This window comes from Ranitomeya imitator, chromosome 2 (genome assembly GCF_032444005.1).
Source record: "Ranitomeya imitator isolate aRanImi1 chromosome 2, aRanImi1.pri, whole genome shotgun sequence".
Lineage (NCBI taxonomy): Eukaryota > Metazoa > Chordata > Amphibia > Anura > Dendrobatidae > Ranitomeya > Ranitomeya imitator.
In genome coordinates, this window is record NC_091283.1 from 309,581,775 (window position 1) to 309,606,146 (window position 24,372).

The 24,372-nt window shown below is 44.2% G+C and overlaps 1 protein-coding gene across 1 annotated transcript in view; it reads right to left on the minus strand.

Annotated features, from left to right (window-relative positions):
- The window catches only part of LOC138663390 (gastrula zinc finger protein XlCGF66.1-like), a 33,916-nt gene extending 10,123 nt beyond the window's left edge, over positions 1 to 23,793 (minus strand). The window contains exons 1-6 of the mRNA XM_069749567.1: positions 23,760 to 23,793; positions 10,320 to 10,470; positions 10,012 to 10,188; positions 9,805 to 9,928; positions 9,619 to 9,716; positions 9,330 to 9,420 (exon numbers count right to left, since the gene is read on the minus strand). Coding sequence (XP_069605668.1) covers positions 9,330 to 9,420; positions 9,619 to 9,716; positions 9,805 to 9,928; positions 10,012 to 10,188; positions 10,320 to 10,397 — 568 coding nt within the window. The 5' untranslated portion in view covers positions 10,398 to 10,470; positions 23,760 to 23,793. The remainder of the gene's footprint in view (positions 1 to 9,329; positions 9,421 to 9,618; positions 9,717 to 9,804; positions 9,929 to 10,011; positions 10,189 to 10,319; positions 10,471 to 23,759) is intronic.
- Between the last annotated feature and the right edge of the window lie 579 nt (positions 23,794 to 24,372).

Genomic DNA, 24,372 nt, shown 5'->3' on the forward strand with positions numbered 1-24,372 from the left:
TAGGTAATAGTCTCTCCCCTAGTTCCCTCAATATCCCTCATGTGCAATCCTCTAATTGGCTCAGTGTAAAGGGCTTTCACAAATGTGGTGCTGCAGTATGCAAAACCTGCAAATTTGCACAGAAGCGTTCCGATTTTATGGACGCAAATGATCAAAACACATATCAAATAAGAACATTCCTCAATTGTAATACCAATAACGTAGTTTATATAATGGAATGTACGACATGTCATCTTAAATACGTTGGTAGCACCATACGCCCACTAAAAACTAGAATACGTGAGCATATTTATGATATAGACAATGCCAATACTCACAGAAATATATCCCAGGTGTCACAAAATTTTATTAATTTTCATCAATCCAATCTTGATTCCCTCAAAGTCTATGCAATTGAAAAAACACATAGACCCTTCAGAGGAGGGGACACTGAAGTGACCCTGAGAAACAGAGAAACATGGTGGATATTCAAATTGGGAACCAGAACACCTAATGGTCTCAACAAGAGAAAAGACATCATGCTTTTTTATTAGTTACATCACTTCTTACATTTACCTTATCCCCTTGAATGTCTTCTCTTTATTGGCACATCATGTGTTCTCGTGCTGGCCCGATCATGTATGACGTTGCACTGCCCAGCATACACAACTACCCAGTTTTTGTTTTTTTTTTTGTTTTTTTTTTGCATAGGTTATCGCTCTTGGGATGTACTCCAATAAATAAATATTTAGTAGCGTTACAGTCTGCAGGTCTTTCACCCTTCTCATGTAACTATTTGTCCATTGCTCCTGAAGGGTATCCGAGTTATTGTATGTATACATCGGAGCCTGCGAACTCTTTAGTCAGCAGACTATCCTATTGTATTGCATTGTCTTATTCGTTATGTCACTTTTATGCTTACGTTATGTTTATGGGTATACACTTTTTATAGTCATTTAGTTTCTCTGTTCACCAACCATATCATATTTGTGTTTGCATATATGCTTCTCAGATTTGTGTTTGTATATTATTTTTACAGGTTTTGGATTAGTTAATTATTTCGAGAAATTTGTTTGTTTAAAAAAAGGAAGAAGAGAAGGGAAAAAAAAAAAAAAAGAAATTTTTGAATTTTTTTTTTTTTTTCCTTTTCTCTTGTGATGGCATCTCCTAACACTGATTAAGGTGACATGCATGCTGATCATCCAATGAAGTCTTCCTCTTCGGATTCCGCTCAAGTTCTGCTTTTTTCCATCTCAAGAAAAATTTACCATCATGCATTTTGCGTATTTATGCATTTTGGACATTTGTCGTTGCATAAGATCATTATTGTTACATTATTTAGTGACAAGATTTGTTGTGTTCCATATATTCTTGTATTATGTTCAGTTAAAGTACATACGTGTTTCCTTTTTCTGCCTATTCCGTGAACTTTTTGTTTCATGTGGCCAATTGCTGGTTTACATTTACCACCAGGTGTTTTCATTCTCAGTGGATTACTTTTCCACCTGATCATTGCACCGATGTGTTCAATGGATTCTTACATAAAAAGCACGGAACAGGCCAGACACTAGATATCATGATTAAGGGTGCTTTGCCACCTGAAACGCGTAGATAGATAGTGTTCTTATCCTTATTGTGCTGATGTTTTTATCCTCTGCTTCTATATGAAGTGAATAAAGTACCAAGTTTTTACTTTTCACTGTCTCGTTGAGCTGGATATTCTTTTTTTGCTTTTTGGATTCCCCACGCCTTGACACAGCGTTTCCGTGCTCCGAGTGGAACTGTTACTATGGTGAGCTGGATTTTCTTTTTCGTTACTATACAAAATATTTTCCACATTCTGAACAAAAAAAGGCTTCTCTCCGGTGAGGAGTCTCTGGTGTCTAACAAGATCTGATTTTGTCAAAAAACATTTTCCACATTCTGAACAAAAAAAGGCTTCTCCCCTGTGTGGGTTCTCTGGTGTTTATCAAGATCCGATTTCCGGACAAAACATTTCTCACATTTTGAACATGAAAAAGGCTTCTCTCCTGTGTGGGTTCTCTGGTGTCTAACAAGATGTGATTTTGTCAAAAAACATTTTCCACATTCTGAACAGAAAAAAAGCTTCTCCCCTGTGTGGAGTCTCTGGTGTTTATCAAGATCCGATTTCCGGACAAAACATTTCTCACATTTTGAACATGAAAAAGGGTTCTCTCCTGTGTGGGTTCTCTGGTGTCTAACAAGATCTGAATTTGTCACAAAACATTTTCCACATTCTGAACATGAAAAAGGCTTCTCCCCTGTGTGGTGTCTTTGGTGTTTAACAAGATCTGATTTTGTCACAAAACATTTTCCACATTCTGAACAGAAAAAAGGCTTCTCCCCTGTGTGGAGTTTCTGGTGCCTAACAAGAACTGATTTTGTCACAAAACATTTTCCACATACTGAACATGAAAAAGGCTTCTCCCCTGTGTGGAGTCTCTGGTGTTTAACAAGATGTGATTTTGTCACAAAACATTTTCCACATTCTGAACAGAAAAAAGGCTTCTCCCCTGTGTGGAGTCTCTGATGTTCCATAAGAGTTGATTTCGTCACAAAACATTTTCCACATTCTAAACACGAAAAAGGCTTCTCCCCTGTGTGAGATATTTGGTGTCTAACAAGATTCTCTTTGAGGGTAAAACATTTCCCACATTCTGAACAGGAAAAAGGCTTCTCCCCTGTGTGAATTCTATGGTGGTCATCAAGATGCCTTTTCTTATTAAAATATTTCCCACATTCTGAACATGAAAAAGACTTCCTTGCTTTAGGAGCAGTTTGTTTTTTAATGCCTCTTTTGGGTCTTTGATTTTCCTCAGTAGTCTTTAGTGAATCAGATGGCAGATTTTTGCTGTGAAGGGATGATACTCCAGATATACTAATGGCATTCACTTCAATTATATCCTGTGAGATCTCAAGATCATCTGATTTTAAAATTGAAGATGTCAGCTGTCCCTCTGATCTCCAGGTACATTCATCTGTCAAGAATAAAACCAATTATTTTTCAATAAAATATCCTTGAACTTTATATTTTTGAACATTACCCCTAAAACTGTCTGTAAAAATGGTAAGTTGATGTATATACTCGATTATAAGTAGAGGTTTTCAGCACATTTTTTGTGCTGAAATCACCCCCCTCAGCTTATACTCTAGTGAGGTGTCCAGGACATGGAGGGTGAGAGGCAGCGGCGGAGCAGCGGGTCACAGAAGTAGGACCCGGCTGCTGCAGCTAACTGCGGTGCCCGCTGCTAAAAATAAATTAATATTCATTTCTCTGTAAAAGCTCGCGCAGTGTCAGCTGCAGCAGCCGGTCCTGCAGCTGCCGGGAGGTCACGTGTGCCGCTACTTAACAGAGATGAATATTCATTCTGAATATTAATTTCTCTTAAGTAGTGGCACACATGACCGCCTGTCGGTTGATGCTGTGTGCGCTACTGAATACTCACTGCCCCACACACATAGTTCCGGCATTGGGAGCGGTGAGTATTCTGGAAGCTGTGCTCTGCTTGTGAGTAGCGCATGACGTCCCTGCCATGCAATGCTTAAAAGCATAAAACAGCTGCTGGCATCGAGACAAGACGCTGCAAGGGAGCGAAGGAAGGTAAGTGTAATGGTTTATTTGTTTAATGTTCTTTGATGGAGGCCAATCATACAAGGATAATATTGGAGGCCATGTATGCAAGGATAGGACTGGGGCCAATCATACCAGGATAGGGATAAGGAGCCTTGCATACAAGGATAGGGATGAGGAGCCTTGCATACAAGGATAGGGATGAGGAGCCATGCATACAAAAATAGGGATGAGGGGACAATGCATACCCGGCTTATACTCGAGTCAATAAGTTTCCCACTTTTTTGAGGTAAAATTAGGTGACTCGCCTTATATTCGGGTCGGCTTATGCTCGAGTATATATGGTATGTAAAAATAGCTCTATTGATTTATTCTCATTTGCACAAGGAAAGACTAGAAGCAATGGGATGAAACTGAAGTGGAGGAGACACAGATTGGTATTGGAAAAAAACCTTTTGACAGTGAGGGTGATCAATGAGTGGAACAGGCTGCCACAAGAGGTGGAGAGTTCTTCTTCAATGGAAATGTTCAAATAGCATTATGACTTCCCATCGCTTCTGAGCCTTTCAGTGTGCCTAAATCAAAATTAGGACCCATGTAGTTGCCATTATTATTGTGAGAAGAACCCACTTAATTTACGGTGTGTGTCTCTTGGAGCACAATCTGGGCACTATGTGGTGAGTAATTAAATGGCATATTCGCAGTTTTCACTCTCCAACATCCACTGCGCGCTAATTTTTGGAAAGTAGCTGTGGAGTCAAAATAGTCACTACTATAGATTAATTCACTGAAGGTTAATGTAGCACCCCAGGTAACCGGTTGCTACAGTGATGTTGCTTTTCCTTCGGGGAAGGTAATGTCATGATCAGAGGCAAGGGAGTTCTCTTCACCAGGTAAGGCACCCACATGCAACACATTCTGAATCCAGGGGAGCGTCCCCCAGCTATATGTATCCTGACCTGGAGGAGGAGTAAGGTTAGTTGGAGAGGAACAATGAAGTGGACGGACGTCTAGGAGAGACGCAAAGAGGTCTGACAGCCACGAGGGAGCTGCAGCCTCTGGGAAAGGAGAAAGAACCTGGAGGGTTGATGCGGAGTACCTGGAGAGGAAAGGAGCAAAGGTTATGAACAGGGCTCAGAGGGGAACTGTGACCGGGCACCCTCAGAGCCATAGCGCAGGAACCAGGTACCAGGAGCCCGAGGCTTTTGTGGAACTCTAGGACACAGAGCAGAACCGGAGGGCCAGGAACTGTATGTAATTGGCCCACACCTCGCATGAGACGCAGCAGCACCTAAGGAGCTCGGGGCATGATAGAGTCCCTGTAAAACATCTCGAACTGCCCATCGTGCAGGTACCTGTCCCAGGACAGGGGGAAAATGGAGGACCCTTTTGGAAATGTCAGGCAGCAGGGACTTCATCTTTAAGAGGCGCTAGAGGAAAGGCTCATGGACCTCACCTGGAGAAGGGGACCCTCCACTGCCTCTGAGCTGGCCGGACCATACCACCACCCGTGCCTGGTGCCCTGGACTGTGGCCAGCCAACTGCAGTAAACCAGGTAAAGACGTACAACTTATGTCCTATCTTTATTCACCGGCACATAACATCCACGCCTTACATCTTAGGACTCTGCTTCACCTGTGGGAAGAGTAACATCAGTGCTAACAACAAATCCCCCAGAGGACACCTTTAATGCAGCATCGGTCCCACTATTGACCGAACTCAACAGGTGACATCACGACAGGCTTTAGACACTTTTCCCTTAAAAGACCGTTCCCCTTTAACGTTGAGGCCCAGGGCCATGGACCGGATCGCAGTCACCGTGACATTCCCCCTCGAGACCGGACCCGATACAGAGTACCCCACTGCCCTGGGGTGACTCAATCATTTCCAAAATGGAGTCACTTTATGAGGTTTTAAACTGCTCTGGTTTTCTGCATTTTGTCATATTAAAGCTTGTGAAAATTGCGTGTACGATCTCGCCTGGGATCCACATCAGCCACCTCTACTTCTGTCACCAGGCATGGCCTCATTCATTCTGCAGGCAACACTGGGGATGGAGGAGATATCGGAACCAGAAGCTCTGGATGGTGCAGGCTCTGTTCAGCCACTTAGATTAGGGTTGCTGTGAACTGTAGTACTGTCACGCTGTAAGCGACGATAAAGGGGCAGGACGGCATACTGGGACCCGCACCTGTCCCTACCACTTTAATGGGGCCCTGGCTTTCCCTTATCTCGGGGGTACCTATGATGGTTAGGAGGCCCGAGCCACCAGCGTATCCCTGACTTCTGTGCAGACCCTATCAGTGGCCCCCTCTCCCCCAAAGGAGGTGAACTGCACCAGTGTAATAATACAACAAATAACAGGGTATACAGACAAGGTAACTGAAAGTCTCAAACTCACCAAATGCTCACACAACCACAGAGGAAACACAGAGATGGGAAGAGAATGAATAAACTTAGGAAGGAAAACAGGTTTAACATGCAACCAAAACAGCAGACACCAATCTCTGTAAATAAACCTCCAACACCAACACTACGCTCCTTCAACCTCCAAGCCAGGCAGTAGAACTGATCACTGACAATAGCTTGAAGTCAGGACTGGGTCTATATAGAGGAGCAGATCACAAAATCCACGTCAGCTGAGAGACCCAGCTCTCAGCAATAAGGTTAACTCCTGCACTGCTGGCACAAAGGTCAGAACACAGGTGAAGAGCTTCTGTTCACGGTGTGTGAACGAGGCCCAGAGCGCTGCGGTTCTCTGGAACCTCTCTGTCGCGGTAGCCCCGTGACAAGTACCATCCAGTCAGGCATTATGGGTGTGTGTGCTGTCCATCTGGAGTAATCTGCTTCCTGCTTTCGCCAATTGGAAAGCACCCCACCCTACTAAAGCTCAAAGCAAATTGCAGGAAGATGCCAGATACAGCCTTGTTCTCCTCTGGTTCAGTCCTCTCTGTGCTAAGCTGCTGTGACCCCTTAATCTTGCTTCTTATGATTTTGTATTTTCTCTGCCCTCGTGGATCTGACCCAACTACTTGACTATTCGTCATCCCACCTCACTCCACAGAACAGCAGGTATCACCATGGCCCAAGCCTAGGGATCTCTGTGTAAGAACAGATCCATGTAAAGAATGTTGAGCAAGGCAATCCTTGGGATCTGCAAAGCTGAGTAGATAGTGCCAAGCCTGATTGTGGTAGCCATATTTTGAGCTGCCAGGTAACCAATACATTGTGTCTGGAATCTATTCCAACAAGATATGCATTCAAATAGCTAAATGGTGCTCCTTCCCTTCTTAACCCTGCCATGTGCCCAGACAAGAGTGTACGACCGTACAACCGTATACAGGGTATTGTTGGATTCAAGAGATGTTGGAAAATAATTTGTGAGGTCCATTTGTTTCCTATTATCCTTTGTGAAGAATTCTAAAGTTATCACCACAAAAAGCGACATGTCAGATGTGAAAAATGTGAGTATGTTGGGCAGTAACTACTGTAGTCAAAAGCTGTGACTATGGACAATAACATCTATCAAAATGTTCAAACTTAACAGTCTTCATCAGTAAAATATGAGTAGTGGTATCAACTCTCAGGAGTAATTAGAGTATGGTGCTCGGTGGCTCTTGGCAATCTAAACTATCATAAGGGCCAATATTTTCTATCAGATGAGATTCAAGAAAAAAATTAGACATTTAAAGAGAACTTTTTATAATACTGCAGTGCTGGTGCATCTTCAATTTAGATCTCGCACATTTGGAAGAGGTAATGGAGACTTTAAAAAAAAAAAAGATACCAGGGAGTTCCAAACTTACAAACTCACCTAACTGAGGCAGGCTGATCCTACAACAATCAAAAGTATCAACCAGAATGAACATGTAAAAAAAAAAAACATAGAACAAAAAATATGTTACATCTCCCCCAAAAAAGTATGTACGAGGGGAGATCTCTAACACTAAACTGGAGTTGCACTCGTTTATGGTGGACCATTGGAGCTACTGAGTCCTGACCAGAAGAGTAGAGAAAGAATTAGTGCCCCCATTTCAGGAGAGATTGTGCAGTAATCTGAATTTCTTATGATTGAAAACATAATGTAATTTATGACATGGAGTGAATCTATGAAACCAGGACTCGAGTCATGCCAACACATCTCCTGCAGGCATGCTATTCCACCCGGTTTGCATTTAGTTGAACCATCATTTATTTTTCAACAGGACAATGACCCCAAACACACCTCCAGGCTGTGTAAAGACTATTTGACCAAGAAGGAGAGTGATGGGGTGCTACGCCAGATGACCTGGCCTCCACAATCACCAGACCTGAACCCAATCAAGATGGTTTGGGGTGAGCTGAACCGCAGAGTAAAGGCAAAAGGGCCAACAAGTGCTAAGCATCTCTGGGAACTCCTTCAAGATTGTTGGAAGATCATTTCCGGTGACTACCGCTTGAAGCTCATCAAGAGAATGCCAAGAGTGTTCAAAGCAGTCATCAAAGCAAAAGGTGGCTACTTTGAAGAACCTAGAATATAAGACATTTTCAGTTGTTTCACTTTGTTTTTGTTAAGTATATAATTCCACATGTGTTCATTCATAGTTTTGATGCCTTCAGTGTGAATTTACAATTTTCATAGTCATGAAAATACAGAAAAATCTTTAAATGAGAAGGTGTGTCCAAACTTTTGGTCTGTACTGTATATATATTTATATGTAAATATACTCAATGGGTAGTGTTTATAGGATTGGGGCTAGAATAGGATACAGGATAGGCTAGAAGTGTAGTGGGGCTAGAATAGATGGGGGCACAGTAGTGATAGATGATATCATAGAATAGAGCAGGAGATAGGCAGCCCAGGGGTTAACTAAAGGGGAGGTACAGCAAGGAGCAGGGAAGTATAATCAGGATACTTCCTTATTAGAGACAGACACCCGGGCAGCCTTGCCAAGGGCAGGATGCATGCAGTGTATGAGACAGCTACAGGTCCTGGGGGTAAAGCTGCGGATGGCAATAAGGGGCCCCAGGATGGAGAATAGAACAGTCGGGCATTAGCTCAATAGGATCATCCTCAGGGCGGTTCTGGGGTCTACGACTCGGGCTGGAGTCAGTAAGATGAACTCCTGGCACCTTTGCAAGATGGAATCGGAGAAGGGGCTGACAGGGAGCTGGTGATGCAGGTAGTACGGAAGGGGCGCAGATTGTCCACAGAAATTGCATGGATTGCCGGGAGAGAAGAAGGAGAGGTTATAGAGGAAATGGAGTCTGCCCAGAAGGCAGGGAAAGTGCAAGATATGATGCTTTGTGTGAAATGTGCTGCAAAAGTGATGTTTGCCCATGTTATCAGTAAAGTCGAACTGTTTGAAAAGGACTGTGACGCTGCAGTGTTTTATGGAACCTGGAATCCTGAAGCTGGAGTGAAAGAAACCGAGGGAACTGAAATGAGTACTCTCCTGCACACATCACACACACAAACACACACCAGAAAGGACTTTGTATTTCATCTGCGGGGCGCCAGGGTGTGGAAACACTACAGTTCATTGCCACGACTACCACCCTGGCCGACTTACACTTGCAGGTTGTAAGCGCAATAGAAAAGAGTTTTCACAATTTCACAAAGCCATTTAAACATTTTCGGATGGAGAAGAATGTTATGCTCTAATGGCAAAATGGGGATCACATGATGCCACGTCCGAACTATACCATTGATAAAGCAGCCACAGCCGGTGACTGAGAAGAATCTGTGACTTCTCTGTAGTTAGTGGTCACTACTCACCTGGGTAGTCATATGTAGGAGTCTCCTCTTTACACCGCTCATCACCCCTCACATATGTCTCTGTAGTATTAACATGGGTCAGATCTTCACCCTGAAATAAACATTGTAAAAGTCACAGACAGTTGGAGAAAGTCACATCTATGATCAGCTCTAATCCTGCCATCTCCACCGTTCTCATGAAACCAGTATGAAACATGTAATACTGGGGGATAAAACAAGACTGAGCACAAGACCTTCACCCCGTCTACACATGATAGAAGAGATCTCATGACACCTTCTCTCCATCTACCTGATGATCCTGAGGAACATTGGGATCTTCTTGTTTACAGTCCTGTGGAAGAAGAGGACGGGGACATCTCTCTGGTGTTGCCCTCTTACTGGTTAGATCTGGAGGAAACACACACAGGCACTGAATTCATTCCTTACATACAGATAATACAGACAATTATAGGCTGTGTGTATTTAATCCTTTTACCTGGTGATGTGAGGGGCTGGGGAACCTCCATCATGATGTCCTCATACAGATTATTGTGCAATTCTAAATACTCCCACTCCTCCATGGAGAAATAGACAGCGACATCCTGACACCTTATAGGAACCTGACACATACAATGATACCGTCATCACTCCGATCCCTTCATAGCATTACTGTTTAATGTCCCAGCATTCCCAGCAGTGTCACCTCTCCAGTCAGCAGCTCAATCATCTTGTAGGTGAGTTCTAGGATCTTCTGGTCATTGATGTCCTCATGTATCAGGGGGTGAGGTGGAGGCTTTGTGATTGGGCTCAGGGGTCTTTCCCATCCCTCAGACACAGGGTCCTGACAGCGCTCACTAGAGGTCTTCACTACTGTGTAATCCTGGTTATGGAGAGACACATTAATAAATCTCACTACAGACATTTCCAGAGTCCTCACCTCTTGAGTTCTGTCCAACAGTTTTATTGCCATAAATAAGAATTATGTAATGTGACGCTATCAAAATCTCTCACCTCTCCAGTAAGACGGAAGAGTATCTCTAGGGTGAGGTGTAATATCCTCTCTGCCATCTTGTCCCTCTTCATATCCATTCTTGATGGGTAGTTAAGAAAAATTATCTTAATATAGAAGATGTCTACTGAAAGGATCGGATATTGTAGGGACCTGAAGAGGAAGACGATGAGAGGATGAATCATTATAAAGAATTCTGTGTAATAATAAAATTACTGGAGATAACAAGGGAAACAATTCAGAAGACAGAACATGTAGATGTTGTATTCTCTAGTCTTGTATGGACTGGAACATAAGCTGAATTACTGAGTAAGACATCTCCTCCATGCAACCAATCACTGGCTATGTTACTCACTGCTTTGGCAATTCATTTGCTGTAGGAATCACAAGTTCGTTGGGACAGACCAGAAAATACAGAGTCTGGCGGGGACTCAAGCAGCAATTACCATATTTTTCGGACTGCAAGATGCACTTTTTCCCAAAAAATGTTTGGGTGGAAAATGGGGGTGCGTCTTCTAGTCGGAATATACTTACAATTAGTGTGACGGCAGTAGGAGTCGGGTGATTCTACGGCGGTCCGACACTGCAAGGACATCACACTCCCTTCCTAGGCTGGTGCGGCAGTATTCGGCGGTGTGCTGTGGTGCGGGGCTCCACCAACATTTTTGGAAAGCCCGAAGCACTGCTCATCCACACTGCTGCCATGCGGTAGCCCCTGATAAAATGGCCTCTGGGAAAAAAGCCACCGGGATGGCACATGCACACATTGAGATCTCGGGAGATGAGATCTTGGAGCCTAGATCTCAATTTGCAGCAGCATTTTCCCAGAGGCCATTTTACAGAAGGCCACTGCATTGCAGCAGTGGGTGTGTGCGGGGTTCGAGGGCTTTCACAAAATGACAGCATAGCCCCCGCAACCCTGAGCACCGACAAACCTGCCGCATCAGCCTGGGATGGGATTTCCCAGAGGCTACTGCTTCACAGCAATGGATGTGCGGGTGCTCCGGGCTTTCAGAAAATGTTGGAGGAGCTACCGCACCAGTAGAGAACCACAGAACATACCGCATCAGTCTGCGATAGGAGTCATATCACTGCTGGACCACTGAACACCCACTGTGACCACCCTCCACCAGCGCTACTGATTTCTCACGGTAAGCTGAATTCGGTCTGTATGACGGACCACCATTTGACACATTTTTTTCCCTATTTTCCTTCTGTAAATTTGGGGTGCGTCTTATGGTCTGGTGCGTCTTATAGTCCGAAAAATGGTATATTTTTATTATTTTACAACATTGTTTTTTCTCTGACATCTACTAATAAAACCTATAAAGTTTAGGCCACAGACAACAAATAGTTTGTTCCTCGGAGTCGGCAGCTGAATACGTTTCTCATAGACTCATCTTCCATAACGCTAATTCTCGTCTCATTTACAGACCCTGAAATCGGCATTAACAATACTGCAGGAGATATTCATTCCACGTGACAGGAGAAATAACTACTTCATGATGAGGATGACATCATCTTCTACTACGGCTCTAGGAACATACTACATGACTACATCACCACCAGCCGTCTATATGAATGTTTCCAGTCTTCCCTGCACTGTAATCTTTTATCACGTGAGATCTCATGCCTGATTTACACACATAAGTTTGAGGCTTTTATATATATATATAAAAAAAAATTTTTGTTTTTGAAAAAACCATGGTCAGAAATTACCATATTTTTTGGATTATAAGACACACTGGACCATAAGACGCACCCAGGTTTTAAATTTTATATATACAGCTCTGGCAAAAATTACGAGACCACTGCAAAATTTTCAGTTTCTCTGATTTTTCTCTTTATAGGTATGTTTTTTGAGTAAAATGTACACTGTTTAATTTTATAAAGTACTGACAACATGTCTCCAAAATTTAAAGCTAAAAATGTTGTATTTATTTTCAGCAAATGAGAAATTGACAAAATAATAAAAAAGAAACAGTGCTTTCAAACCTCAAATAATGCAAAGAAAACAAGTTCTTATTCATGTAGAAACAACAATACTAATATTTTAACTTAGGATGAGTTCAGAAATGAATATTTGGTGGAATAACCATGATTTTTAATCACAGTTTTCATGCGTCTTGGCATGCTTTCCACCAGTCTTTCCCACTGCTTTTGGGTGACCTTATACCACTCCTGGAACAAAAATTTAAGCAGTTCTTTGTTTTATGGTTTGTGACTATCCATCTTCCTCTTGGTTACATTCCAGAGGTTTTCAATGGGGCTCAAGTCTGGAGATTGGGCTGGCCATGACAGGGTCTTGATGTGGTGCTCCTTCATCCACACATTGATTGACCTAGCTGTATGGCATGGGGCATTCTCCTGCTGGAAAAACCAGCCCCCAGAGTAAGGGAGCATTGCCTGAGCAGAAGGAAGCAAATGGTTTTCAAGGATAACCTTGTATGCAGCTTGATTCATACTTCCTTCGCAAAGATTAACCTGCCCAATTCCAGCCTTGCTGAAGCATCCCCAGATCATCACCGATCCTCCACCAAATGTCACAGTGGGTGCAAGACGATGTGGCTTGTACGCCTCTCCAGGTCTCCGTCTAACTATTAGACGACCAGGTGTTGGGCAAAGCTGAAAATTAGACACATCAGAGGATTACCTTACTCTAGTCCTCTATGGTCCAATCCTTAGGGTCTTTGGCAAACTTCAGCCTGGCTCTCCTTTGCTTCTCATTGATGAAAGGCTTTTTTCTAGCTTTACATGACTTGAGGCATGCCTCTAGAAGTCTGTTATGAACTGTTCTTGCCAGTACACTTCACCCCAGCTGTTATTTGCCATTCCTTTTGTAGGTCACTTGATGTCATCCTGGGGTTGCTGAGTGACATTCGAATAAGAGGACAGTCATCCCGGTCAGTGGAGAGTCGCTTTCACCCTCTGCCGGTCTGTAGCTTTGTTGTCCCCAATGTCTGCTGCTTGACTTTGTTGTAATGGACTACAGTCCGTCTACTAGTAAAGCCAGAATTGAGCCCATCTTTTCCTCACTCAAAACTTTTCTTTTCAACTTCTTTGACATGGTTACAAATTATTTTTTCATTCAAATTACCGTACTTTTAGACTATTTCTAGCACTTGTTTGGTCATCCAGCTTGTCCTATTGCAAGAGGATTGTGAAGACCACAACAGTGTTTTTTTATACTTTCCCTCGTTCAATAAGATTTGGTTCAGGTGATCACCAAATTAGAAGCACATTAAGGAGAATGAGGTGTACTTTGGTTGGAAATGAACTGACCCTGGAATGGAATGGCTGTCAGACATGTAGAGATGGTGATTTTTAGAAAACTGTGCAGTGGTCTCTTGATTTTTACCAGAGTTGTATATGTTCTAATCCTGATATAAGTGGCTCCATTCAGGTATATATAACATCTATCATGGTATGTATGTCCTCATTCAGTTATATATGGCCACCAATCCAGGTATACGTGCCCCCCACTGAGTATACATGGCCCCTTATCCTGGTGTATATGGCCCCCACCCCCATCCTGGTTTACATGGTTAACCATCCTGGTATATATGGCTGGCCCCATCCCGGTATACATGGCACCCCTTCCTGGTATACATGGCACCCCATCCTGGTTTACATGGCCACCATCCCCATCCGAGTATACATGGCCCCCATCTCCATCATAGTATACATGGCCCCTATCCCCAACCTCATATACAGTACATGGCTACTATCCCCATTTTGGTAAACATGGCTCCCATCATTATCATGGTATAGATGCCACCCAATCCTGGTAAACATGGCCCTATCACGCTGCTCACATAAAAGAATTAACGATTTTACGCACCTTCCCTCTGCTCAGCGCCATGTTTGATTCAATCAGCTGATTTGTAAGTAGTCTCCACACGCCAAGGTCAGCTTCCAGAATATTCACTGCTCCCCACGCCCATATTTTTGGGCGTGGTGAGCAGTGAATATTCATTTTCTTTAATAGTGGGTGGGCGATCATGTGTGCCCACTATTAAAGAGAATGAATATTCACTGCTCCACAGGCCCAGTGAGAGGGACTGTGGGTGAGAGGGACTATGGGCGTGGGGAGCAGTGAATATTCATGTTCTTTAACAGTGGGCAAACGTGTTAGCCGCAGCTGCTGGCTCCTGCCTACTGTAACCTGCTCCTCTGTCTCTGCCACTTCCCCCCTGCCCATAGCCACTATAAAGTACATCTGGGCTATAAGACGCACCCTTTTTTCTAAAATTTTGGAGGGAAAAAGTGCGTCTTATTGTCCAAAAAATATGGTACTTGACACCAAAGTCTCCATATACAGTGTTTTATGGGGTTTATTTCTGGCCTTAGGCTTTCCTACATTACAAGAAAGACACCAGAAAAAAATGCAAATTCTTGGAAGAAGAAAAAACATAAAAAAGCAGAAGACACATTCTATTATTTTTAACATGCTAAACATTTGTTTTTAAATAAACTCTTTTGGACCCCAGAACATAGATGTACACCGCAGGGACAGAACAGGTGCGGCTGCAACAAAAACCCTGGCAGTTTAGGGGTGGATGACTGTATGAAAATAGTCGTGCGTTCAGGCTTCCACTAAGTGCGCCTAGTGGATCATGTGCCTCGGGCAGGTATTGTCAACCCACAGGATATTAACCTAAATGAGACCCGACTGAGGTCTCATTTAGCGGTAAGCCTGATGAAGAAGGACGCTACTCCTTCGAAACGCATCGGATGCCCTCTTGGCCTCAGCACTGCTCCATCACACGCCAGGCTTTCCCACGGCCACTCTTCCCCCGCTCGTATCCATGGACGCGACCGGCCGGGGCTCTCCCTGGCTCTACGCAGCTTCTTTGCATTCCTGCTGTGCCGCGGCTGCCACTAATCCGCCTTCCTGCCATCTGAACACCACGGATCTTTATAGGCAGCAATATATAAAGCAGAACCACATCCACAACTCATTTGGATCCTGTTGAGTCCTCAGCCGGCCCTACCGGTGTATGTGGTTTACACAATTTACATGTGTGCATATATACGCCACACACCCATACCCTGTAGTGTGCAGAGCACCTTAGTCGGGTCACATTTAAGTTAATATCCTGTGGGTTGACAATACCTGCGCGATCCACTAGGCACACATAGTGGAAGCCTGAATGCACAACTATTTTCATATAGTCATCCACCTAGAATATAAGACATAATTTCAGTTATTGCACACTTTTTTGTTAAGTACCGTATATACTCGAGTATAAGCCGACCCGAGTATAAGCCGACCCCCCTAATTTTGCCACAAAAAACTGGGAAAACTTATTGACTCGAGTATAAGCCAAGGGTGGAAATGCAGCATTTACCGGTGAATTTCAAAAATAAAAATAGATCATTATTTCCCCATAGCTGTGCCATATAGTGCTCTGCACCGTTCATATTGCCCCATAGCTGTGCCATATAGTGCTCTGCACCGTTCATATTGCCCCATAGCTGTGCCATATAGTGCTCTGCACCGTTCATATTGCCCCATAGCTGTGCCCCATATAGTGCTCTGCACCGTTCATTTTGTCCCATAGCTGTGCCCCATACAGTGCTCTGCACCGTTCATTGTGCCCCATACAGTGCTCTGCACCGTTCATTGTGCCCCATACAGTGCTCTGCACCGTTCATTGTGCCCCATACAGTGCTCTGCACCGTTCATTGTGCCCTATACAGTGCTCTGCACCGTTCATTGTGCCCCATATAGTGCTCTGCACCGTTCATTGTTCCCCATAGATGCTCCACATAAAGCTGTGCCATGGCCGCTGCTGCTGCAATAAAAAAAAAAAACACATACTCACCTTTCTTGCTTGCAGCTCCCGGCGTCCGGTCCCGGCGTCTCTCTGCTCTGACTGATCAGGCAGAGGGCGCCGCGCACACTATATGCGTCATCGCGCCCTCTGACCTGAACAGTCAGAGCGCAGACGCCGGGAAGATGGAGCGGCGCCCGGCGGCTGGAACGCGGACAGGTGAATATAACATACTTACCTACTCCCAGCGATCCTGACGCTCCCCTCCTGTCCCACGGTCTTCGGTGCCGCAGCTTCTTTCTCTATCAGTGGTCACCGGCACCGCTGATTAGAGAAATGAATAGGCGGCTCCACCCCTATGGGAGGTGGAGCCGCCTATTCATTTTTCTAATGAGCGGTCCCACGTGACCGCTGAAGAGGAGAAGAAGCTGCAGCACAGAAGACCGTGGGAAGGCAGGGACAGCGCGAGGATCGCTGGGACTAGGTAAGTATACCTCAGCGCCCTCACCCCCTCACCCGCCGACACTGCCACCCACCTTGACTCAAGTATAAGCCGAGAGGGGCACTTTCAGCCCAAAAATTTGGGCTGAAAATCTCGGCTTATACTCGAGTTTATACGGTATATAATTCCACATGTGTTTATTCATAGTTTTGATGCCTTCAGTGTGAATGTACAATTTTCATAGTAATGAAAATACAGAAAAATCTTTAAATGAGAAGGTGTGTCCAAACTTTTGGTCTGTACTGTAGATGTCCATCTGTAGCCACGCGCCCCGACGCGCATTTCGCAATGTCTTACTTGGGGGGCTGGGATTTAATTAGAAACACCTGGAAAACTAATTATCACATGTGTTTAACCCCTTCATGACCCAGCCTATTTTGACCTTAATGACCTGGCCGTTTTTTGCAATTCTGACCAGTGTCCCTTTATGAGGTAATATCTTAGGAACGCTTCAACGGATCCTAGCGATTATGAAATTGTTTTTTTTCATGGCATATTGGGCTTCATGTTAGTGGTAAATTTAGGTCGATAACTTTTGCATTTATTTGTGAAAAAAATGGAAATTTGGCTAAAATTTAGAAAATTTCGCAATTTTCAAATTTTTTATTTTTATTCTGTTAAACGAGAGAGTTATGTGACACAAAATAGTTAATAAATAACATTACCCACACATCTACTTTACATCAGCACAATTTTGAAGACAAAAATTTTTTTTGCTAGCAAGTTATCAGGGTTAAAATTTGACCAGCGATTTCTCATTTTTACAGCAAAATTTATAAAACCATTTTTTTAGGGACCACCTCACATTTGAAGTCAGTTTGAGGAGTCTATATGGCCCCATTCTAAAAACTGCACCCCTCAAGGTGCTCAAAACTACATTCAAGAAGTTTATTAACCCTTCAGGTGCTTCACAGCAGCTTTTTGGAAGTGAATTTGAACAGCAAGGTGGATTGCTGTTAAGGGGAACTAGAGAAAAAAAAAATCTATAAATCTTCAGCATAGCGAGTGTGAGCGAGCTGAGTGTGACCTGAGCGTAAGTGTGGACGGCGGTAAGTGGGACTTGTGATTCAGTGACTTTGGATTCAGGGAGTTTCCAAGGGAGGAATTGCTGTCTGTTTTTTATTAATACTTTGTATTTATTTATTTTTTTATTATTTAACTTTTCTGTCTGGTGCAATCCCCATTAGGAAATGTGCTCCACTATTGTTAATGCCATCCAGTGCACATCTTGCCACATGTATGCAGTCCTTGATCAGCCGATCGAGGGTGCATACTGCTGTGCGAGATGTGAGCACGTTGTGCATTTGGAAACCCAGATTCTGAATCTAAATGTGCAGCTGGCAACACTGAGATCCATAGACAATATGGAGAGGAGTCTTCTGCTCACTGAGCAGACGCTCAATGGGATAGATGAGGGGGGGATGGTAGGATGGAGCTGCAGGATGATGAAGTAGCAAGCTGGGTGACAGTTAGGAAGCAGCGTAGAGGGAAGAGTGCCAGGGAGGCTAGTCCTGACCTGGAACACCCCAATAAGTTTGCCAAGTTGGCAGATGAGGGGGTGCCAGTACAGGGGTAGCACTGCTGCAGCCAGGCATGTCCTCTGAAAGCCGGAGGAGTGACTGCTCCAGTAAGGAGGGAAATAGGAGAGCAGTGCAGGCCAGACAGGTGCTGGTAGTGGGGGACTCAATTATTAGGGGAACAGATAGGGCAATCTGTCACAAAGACAGGGATCGTCGAACGGTGTGCTGGCTACCTGACGCTCGAGTCTGACACATCGCTGATCGGGTGGACAGATTACTGGGAGGGGCTGGTGAGGACCCAGCGGTCATGGTGCACATTGGCACAAATGACAAAGTTAGAGGTAGGTGGAAAGTCCTTAAAGATGATTTCAGGGAATTAGGCTGCAAGCAAGGACCACCAACGTGGTATTTTCCGAAATACTGCCTGTACCATGTGCCACGCCAGAGAGGCAACGGGAGATTAGGGAGGTTAATAAGTGGCTCAAGAATTGGTGTAGGAAGGAGGGGTTTGGGTTCCTGCAGAACTGGGCCGACTTCTCAGTTGGCTACAGGCTCTACGCTAGGGACGGGCTGCACCTCAATGGGGAAGGTGCAGCTGTGCTGGGGGAGAAAATGGCTAGAAGGTTGGAGGAGTGGTTAAACTAGGGATTGGGGGGAGGGTATTCAATTTATAGGAGGGGAAGATAGTGCAGACAGAGACCTGGGCACAAATAAGGAAGTTGGGGGTGGCGGTTGCATGGGGGGTGGGGTTAGAACAGTTAATAATTTAAGAAAGAATAGAGGTACAGAGAGGACCATCAAGTGTATGTATACTAATGCCAGAAGCCTCGCCAACAAAATGGACGAATTAGAACTAATGTTGTTGGAGCATAATTATGACATGGTGGGGATATCTGAAACGTGGCTGGATGAGAGCCCTGACTGGGCTGTTAATTTGCAGGGCTATAGTCTGTTCATTAATGACCGAACGAATAAGCGAGGGGGTGGTGTGTGTCTATATGTAAAATCGTCCTTAAAACCCATCCTGCGTGATAATATAGGGGAATTTAATAAAAATGTAGAGTCCCTGTGGGTGGAGATGAGGGGAGGGGGAAAAATAATAAATTACTGATAGGGGTTTGTTATAAATCTCCAAAAATAATGGAAGCAATGGAGAATATCCTCGTAAAGCAAATAGATGAAGCTGCGACTCAAGGAGAAGTCATTATTATGGGGGACTTCAACTACCCTGAAATAGATTGGGGATCGTTTTTTGACAACTATGAGAGACAATTACCTTTCACAACTGGTTCAGGACCCAACAAGAAGGAGGGTATAAAAATGGCCAATTTTATGTGTACCAGGTACACATAAAATTGGCCATTATTATGCGCTAAACGCTCTCATTTTTCATATTTCTAGTGCAGTAATGCAGTTCAAATTTCGTATTTCAAGTTTGCATGTTCTAGCGCTGCAGTGTGCTGCCTTATTTACTTAACTATATACGAGTTGGTGACTCTAGGTTCAGCACCTGTTCACACTTAAGCCCCCGTCACACACAGCGAGATCGCTAGCGAGATCGCTGCTGAGTCACAAGTTTTGTGACGCAACAGCGATCTCAGTAACGATCTCGCTATGTGTGACACGTAGCAGCGACCAGGCCCCTGCTGTGAGATCGCTGGTCGTGTCGCAATGGCCTGGGCCATTTTTTGATCGTTGAGGTCCCGCTGGGTAGCACACATCGCTGTGTTTGACACCTTACCAACGACCTCGCTGACAGGACGTCCCATTGAATCATCATGAAATAGCATCGTTCTACAGGTCGCTACAGGTCGCCGCATCGCTGCTGCGTCGTTGGTGAGATCTCACTGTTTGACATCTCACCAGCAACCACATAGCGAAGCTTGAGCGATCCCTGACAGGTCGTATCGTTGTCGGAATCGCTCAAGCGTCGCTATGTGTGACGGGGCCTTTAGTCTATGTTTGGATGTGCAGGTCAGGTTTTTGAAATGTTTTCCAACAAGAAGGGGGGCACTGATAGACCGAATATTAACCAACAGGCCAGACCGCATATCAAATATAAAGGTTGGGGGTTACTTGGGAAATAGCGATCACAAAATAATAAGTTTTCATGTATCCTTTAAAAAGATGTGTAATAGAGGGGTTACAAGGACACTAAACTTCAGGAGGGCAAATTTCCAACGGATGAGAGAGGATCTTGGTGCAATTAACTGGGACGATATCCTGAGACACAAAAATACACAAAGAAAATGGGAGACATTTATTAGCATCCTGGATAGGACCTGTGTACAGTATATCCCGTATGGGAATAAACATACTAGAAATAGGAGGAAACCAATATGGCTAAATAGAGCTGTAAGGGGCGCAGTAAGTGACAAAAAGAAAGCATTTAGAGAATTAAAGGAAGTAGGTAGTGATGAGGCATTAAATAAATACAGAAAATTAAATACATTCTGTAAAAAGAAAATCAAGGCAGCAATGATTGAGACAGAGAGACTCATTGCCAGAGAGAGTAAAAATAATCCCAAAATATTCTTTAACTACATAAATAGTAAGAAACTAAAAAATGATAGTGTTGGCCCCCTTAAAAATAGTCTGGGTGAAATGGTGGATGAGGATGAGGAAAAAGCCAATATGCTAAATGACTTTACACAAGAAAATCCCAGACAAAATGACTAGTGATATAAATTCCCCATTAAATGTCACCTGCTTAACCCAGCAGGAAGTGCGGCGGCGTCTAAAAATCACTAAAATTGACAAATCTCCGGGCCCGGATGGGATACACCCTCGAGTTCTGCAGGAATTAAGTACAGTCATTGATAGACCATTATTTTTAATCTTTAAAGACTCCATAATAACAGGGTCTGTACCACAGGACTGGCGTATAGCAAATGTGGTGCCAATATTCAAAAAGGGGACAAAAACTGAACTCGGAAATTATAGGCCAGTAAGCTTAACCTCTACTGTGGGTAAAATCCTGGAGGGCATTCTAAGGGATGCTATACTGGAGTATCTGAAGAGGAATAACCTCATGACCCAGTATCAGCACGGGTTTACTAGGGACCGTTCATGTCAGACTAATTTGATCAGCTTCTATGAAGAGGTAAGTTCCGGACTGGACCAAAGGAACCCAGTGGATGTAGTGTATATGGACTTTTCAAAAGCTTTTGATACGGTGCCACACAAAAGGTTGATACATAAAATGAGAATAATGGGGATAGGGGAAAATATGTGTAAATGGGCTAAGAGCTGGCTCAGGGATAGGAAACAAAGGGTGTTTATTAATGGAGCACACTCGGACTGGGTAGCGGTTAGCAGTGGGGTATCACAGGGGTCAGTATTGGGCCCTCTTATTTTTAACATATTTATTAATGACCTTGTAGGGGGCATTCAGAGTAGAATTTCAATATTTGCAGATGACACTAAACTCTGCAGGGTAATCAATACAGAGGAGGTCAATTTTATATTACAGGATGATTTATGTAAACTAGAAGCTTGGGCTGATAAATGGCAAATGAGCTTTAATGGGGATAAATGTAAGGTCATGCACTTGGGTAGAAGTAATAAGATGTATAACTATGTGCTTAATTCTAAAACTCTGGGCAAAACCGTCAATGAAAAAGGCCTGGGTGTATGGGTGGATGACAAACTCATATTCCGTGGCCAGTGTCAGGCAGCTGCTACAAAGGCAAATAAAATAATGGGATGCATTAAAAGAGGCATAGATGCACATGAGGAGAACATAATTTTACCTCTACACAAGTCACTAGTTCGACCACACTTAGAATACTGTGTACAGTTCTGGTCTCCGATGTATAAGAAAGACATAGCTGAACTAGAGCGGGAGCAGAGAAGAGCGACCAAGGTTATTAGAGGACTGGGGGGGTCTGCAATACCAAGATAGGTTATTACACTTGGGGCTATTTAGTTTGGAAAAACGAAGACTAAGGGGTTATCTTATTACAATGTATAAATACATGAGGGGACAGTACAAAGACCTTTCTGATGATCTTTCTAATCATAGACCTGAGACAGGGACAAGGGGGCATCCTCTACGTCTGGAGGAAAGAAGGTTTAAGCATAATAATAGACGCGGATTCTTTACTGTAAGAGCAGTGAGACTATGGAACTCTCTGCCGTATGATGTTGTAATGAGTGATTTGTTACTTAAATTTAAGAGGGGACTGGATACCTTTCTGGAAAAGTATAATGTTACAGGGTATATACACTAGATTCCTCAATAGGGCGTTGATCCAGGGAATTAGTCTGATTGCCGTATGTGGAGTCGGGAAGGAATTTGTTTCCCCAATGTGGAGCTTACTCTTTGCCACACGGGTTTTTTTGCCTTCCTCTGGATCAACATGTTAGGGCATGTTAGGTTAGGCTATGGGTTAAACTAGATGGACTTAAAGTCTTCCTTCAACCTTAATACCTATGTAACTAATAGATGCTTCATATTAAAATATGCCCCATATAATCCTGCATAAAGGGTAATAAGGGCCCCATAAGATGCTCCATAGAGATATTTGCCCTATATAATGCTGCACAAACGTTATGGCCCCATAAGATCATCCATACAGTCACTTGCCCCATATAGTGCTGCACAAGCTTTATGGCCCGATAAGATGCTCCGTACAGTCACTTGCCCCATTATAATGCTGCACAAGCGTTATTGCCCCGTAAGATGCTCCATATAAAGCTGTGCCATATACAATGCTCTGTACCGTTCATTATTGCCCCATAAGATGCTCCATATAAAGCTGTGCCCCATATATAATGCTGCTGCTGCAATAAACATGACATACTTACCTGCTCCTCGAGTCCCTGGCTCCTTACCCCGGACAGATGGTCTCTGGGCACTGCAGCCTCTTCCTCTGTCAGCGGTCACTGGCACCGCTCATTACAGTTATGAATATGCGGCTCCACCCCTATGGAAGTGGAGTCCATATTCATAACTTTAATGAGCGGTACCACATGACCGCTGAACAGGGGAAGAGCTGCGGCACCAGAATACCGTGGGACAGGCAGGGACAGCGCCAGGAGCGCTGGAAGCAGGTGAGTATGCGACAGACCTCTCTCACCCTCACCCGCCGATCGTGACTCGAGTATAAGCCAAGAGGGGCACTTTCAGCCCAAAAATTTGGGCTGAAAATCTCGGCTGATACTCGAGTATATACGGTATATATATATATTTGCATTTTTTACATTTTAAAAAGTACAAAATGGAAAAGACGGTGATGAAAAAGTTTGGGCAGGCTTGGAGAGGTGTGCGCTCAGATAACTTTGACCCAGGTTTCACACCTTAATTAACCTGTTAGGGTTATCGCTTGTTCGCTATCATTGTTAGGAAAGGTCAGGTGATGCAAATTTCCCAGCTTTGTAAAAACCCAGCCTCCTCTAACCTTGTGCCAAAAAACAGCAGCCATGGGTTCTAAGCAGCTGCCGAGCTCTGAAAATGGTGGAGGCCACAAAGCAGGAGGATAGAAGAAGATGACAAAGTGTTTACAAGTTGCCCTTTCCTCAGTCCTAAATGTAATTAATAAATAGCAGTTACCAGGAACAGTGGAGGTCAAGATAAGGTCTGGAAGACCAAGCAATATATTTCTAATATTAATGCGCCAGTAATGGGGAATCTCCACATACCTTCACCTGCAGAGCCGCACACCACATATATGGCAGTTCTGTGCGCACAGGACCTGTGATGAGGTCACAGGAGGGGAGGAGTCAGGGGTCACATGATCAGGGGCCTCAGTATATGCAGGACTCTGCTGTGCTGGTTGTCATGGTGCTGGATGAGGGGAAGTTTATGTGTGGGGGTCAGGAGGGGTTTACAGTGTGGATGTAGCTGAGGTGTATAGAGCGGAGCCGTGTGTGTACAAGGTGTACGGAGCAGAGCCGTGTGTGTACGGGGTGTACGGAGCGGAGCCGTGTGTATGAGGTGTATGAAGCGGAGCCATGTGTGTACGAGGTGTACGGAGCAGAGCCATGGGTGTACGGAGCAGAGCAGTGTGTATGAGGTGTACAGAGCGGAGTCATGTGTGTACGAGGTGTACAGAGCGGAGCCATGTGTGTACGAGGTGTACAGAGCGGAGCCGTGTGTGCGAGGTGTACAGAGCGGAGCCATGTGTGTACGAGGTGTACAGAGCGGAGCCATGTGTGTACGAGGTGTACAGAGCGGAGCCATGTGTGTACGAGGTGTACAGAGCGGAGCCGTGTGGGTATGAGGTGTACAGAGCGGAGCCATGTGTGAACGAGG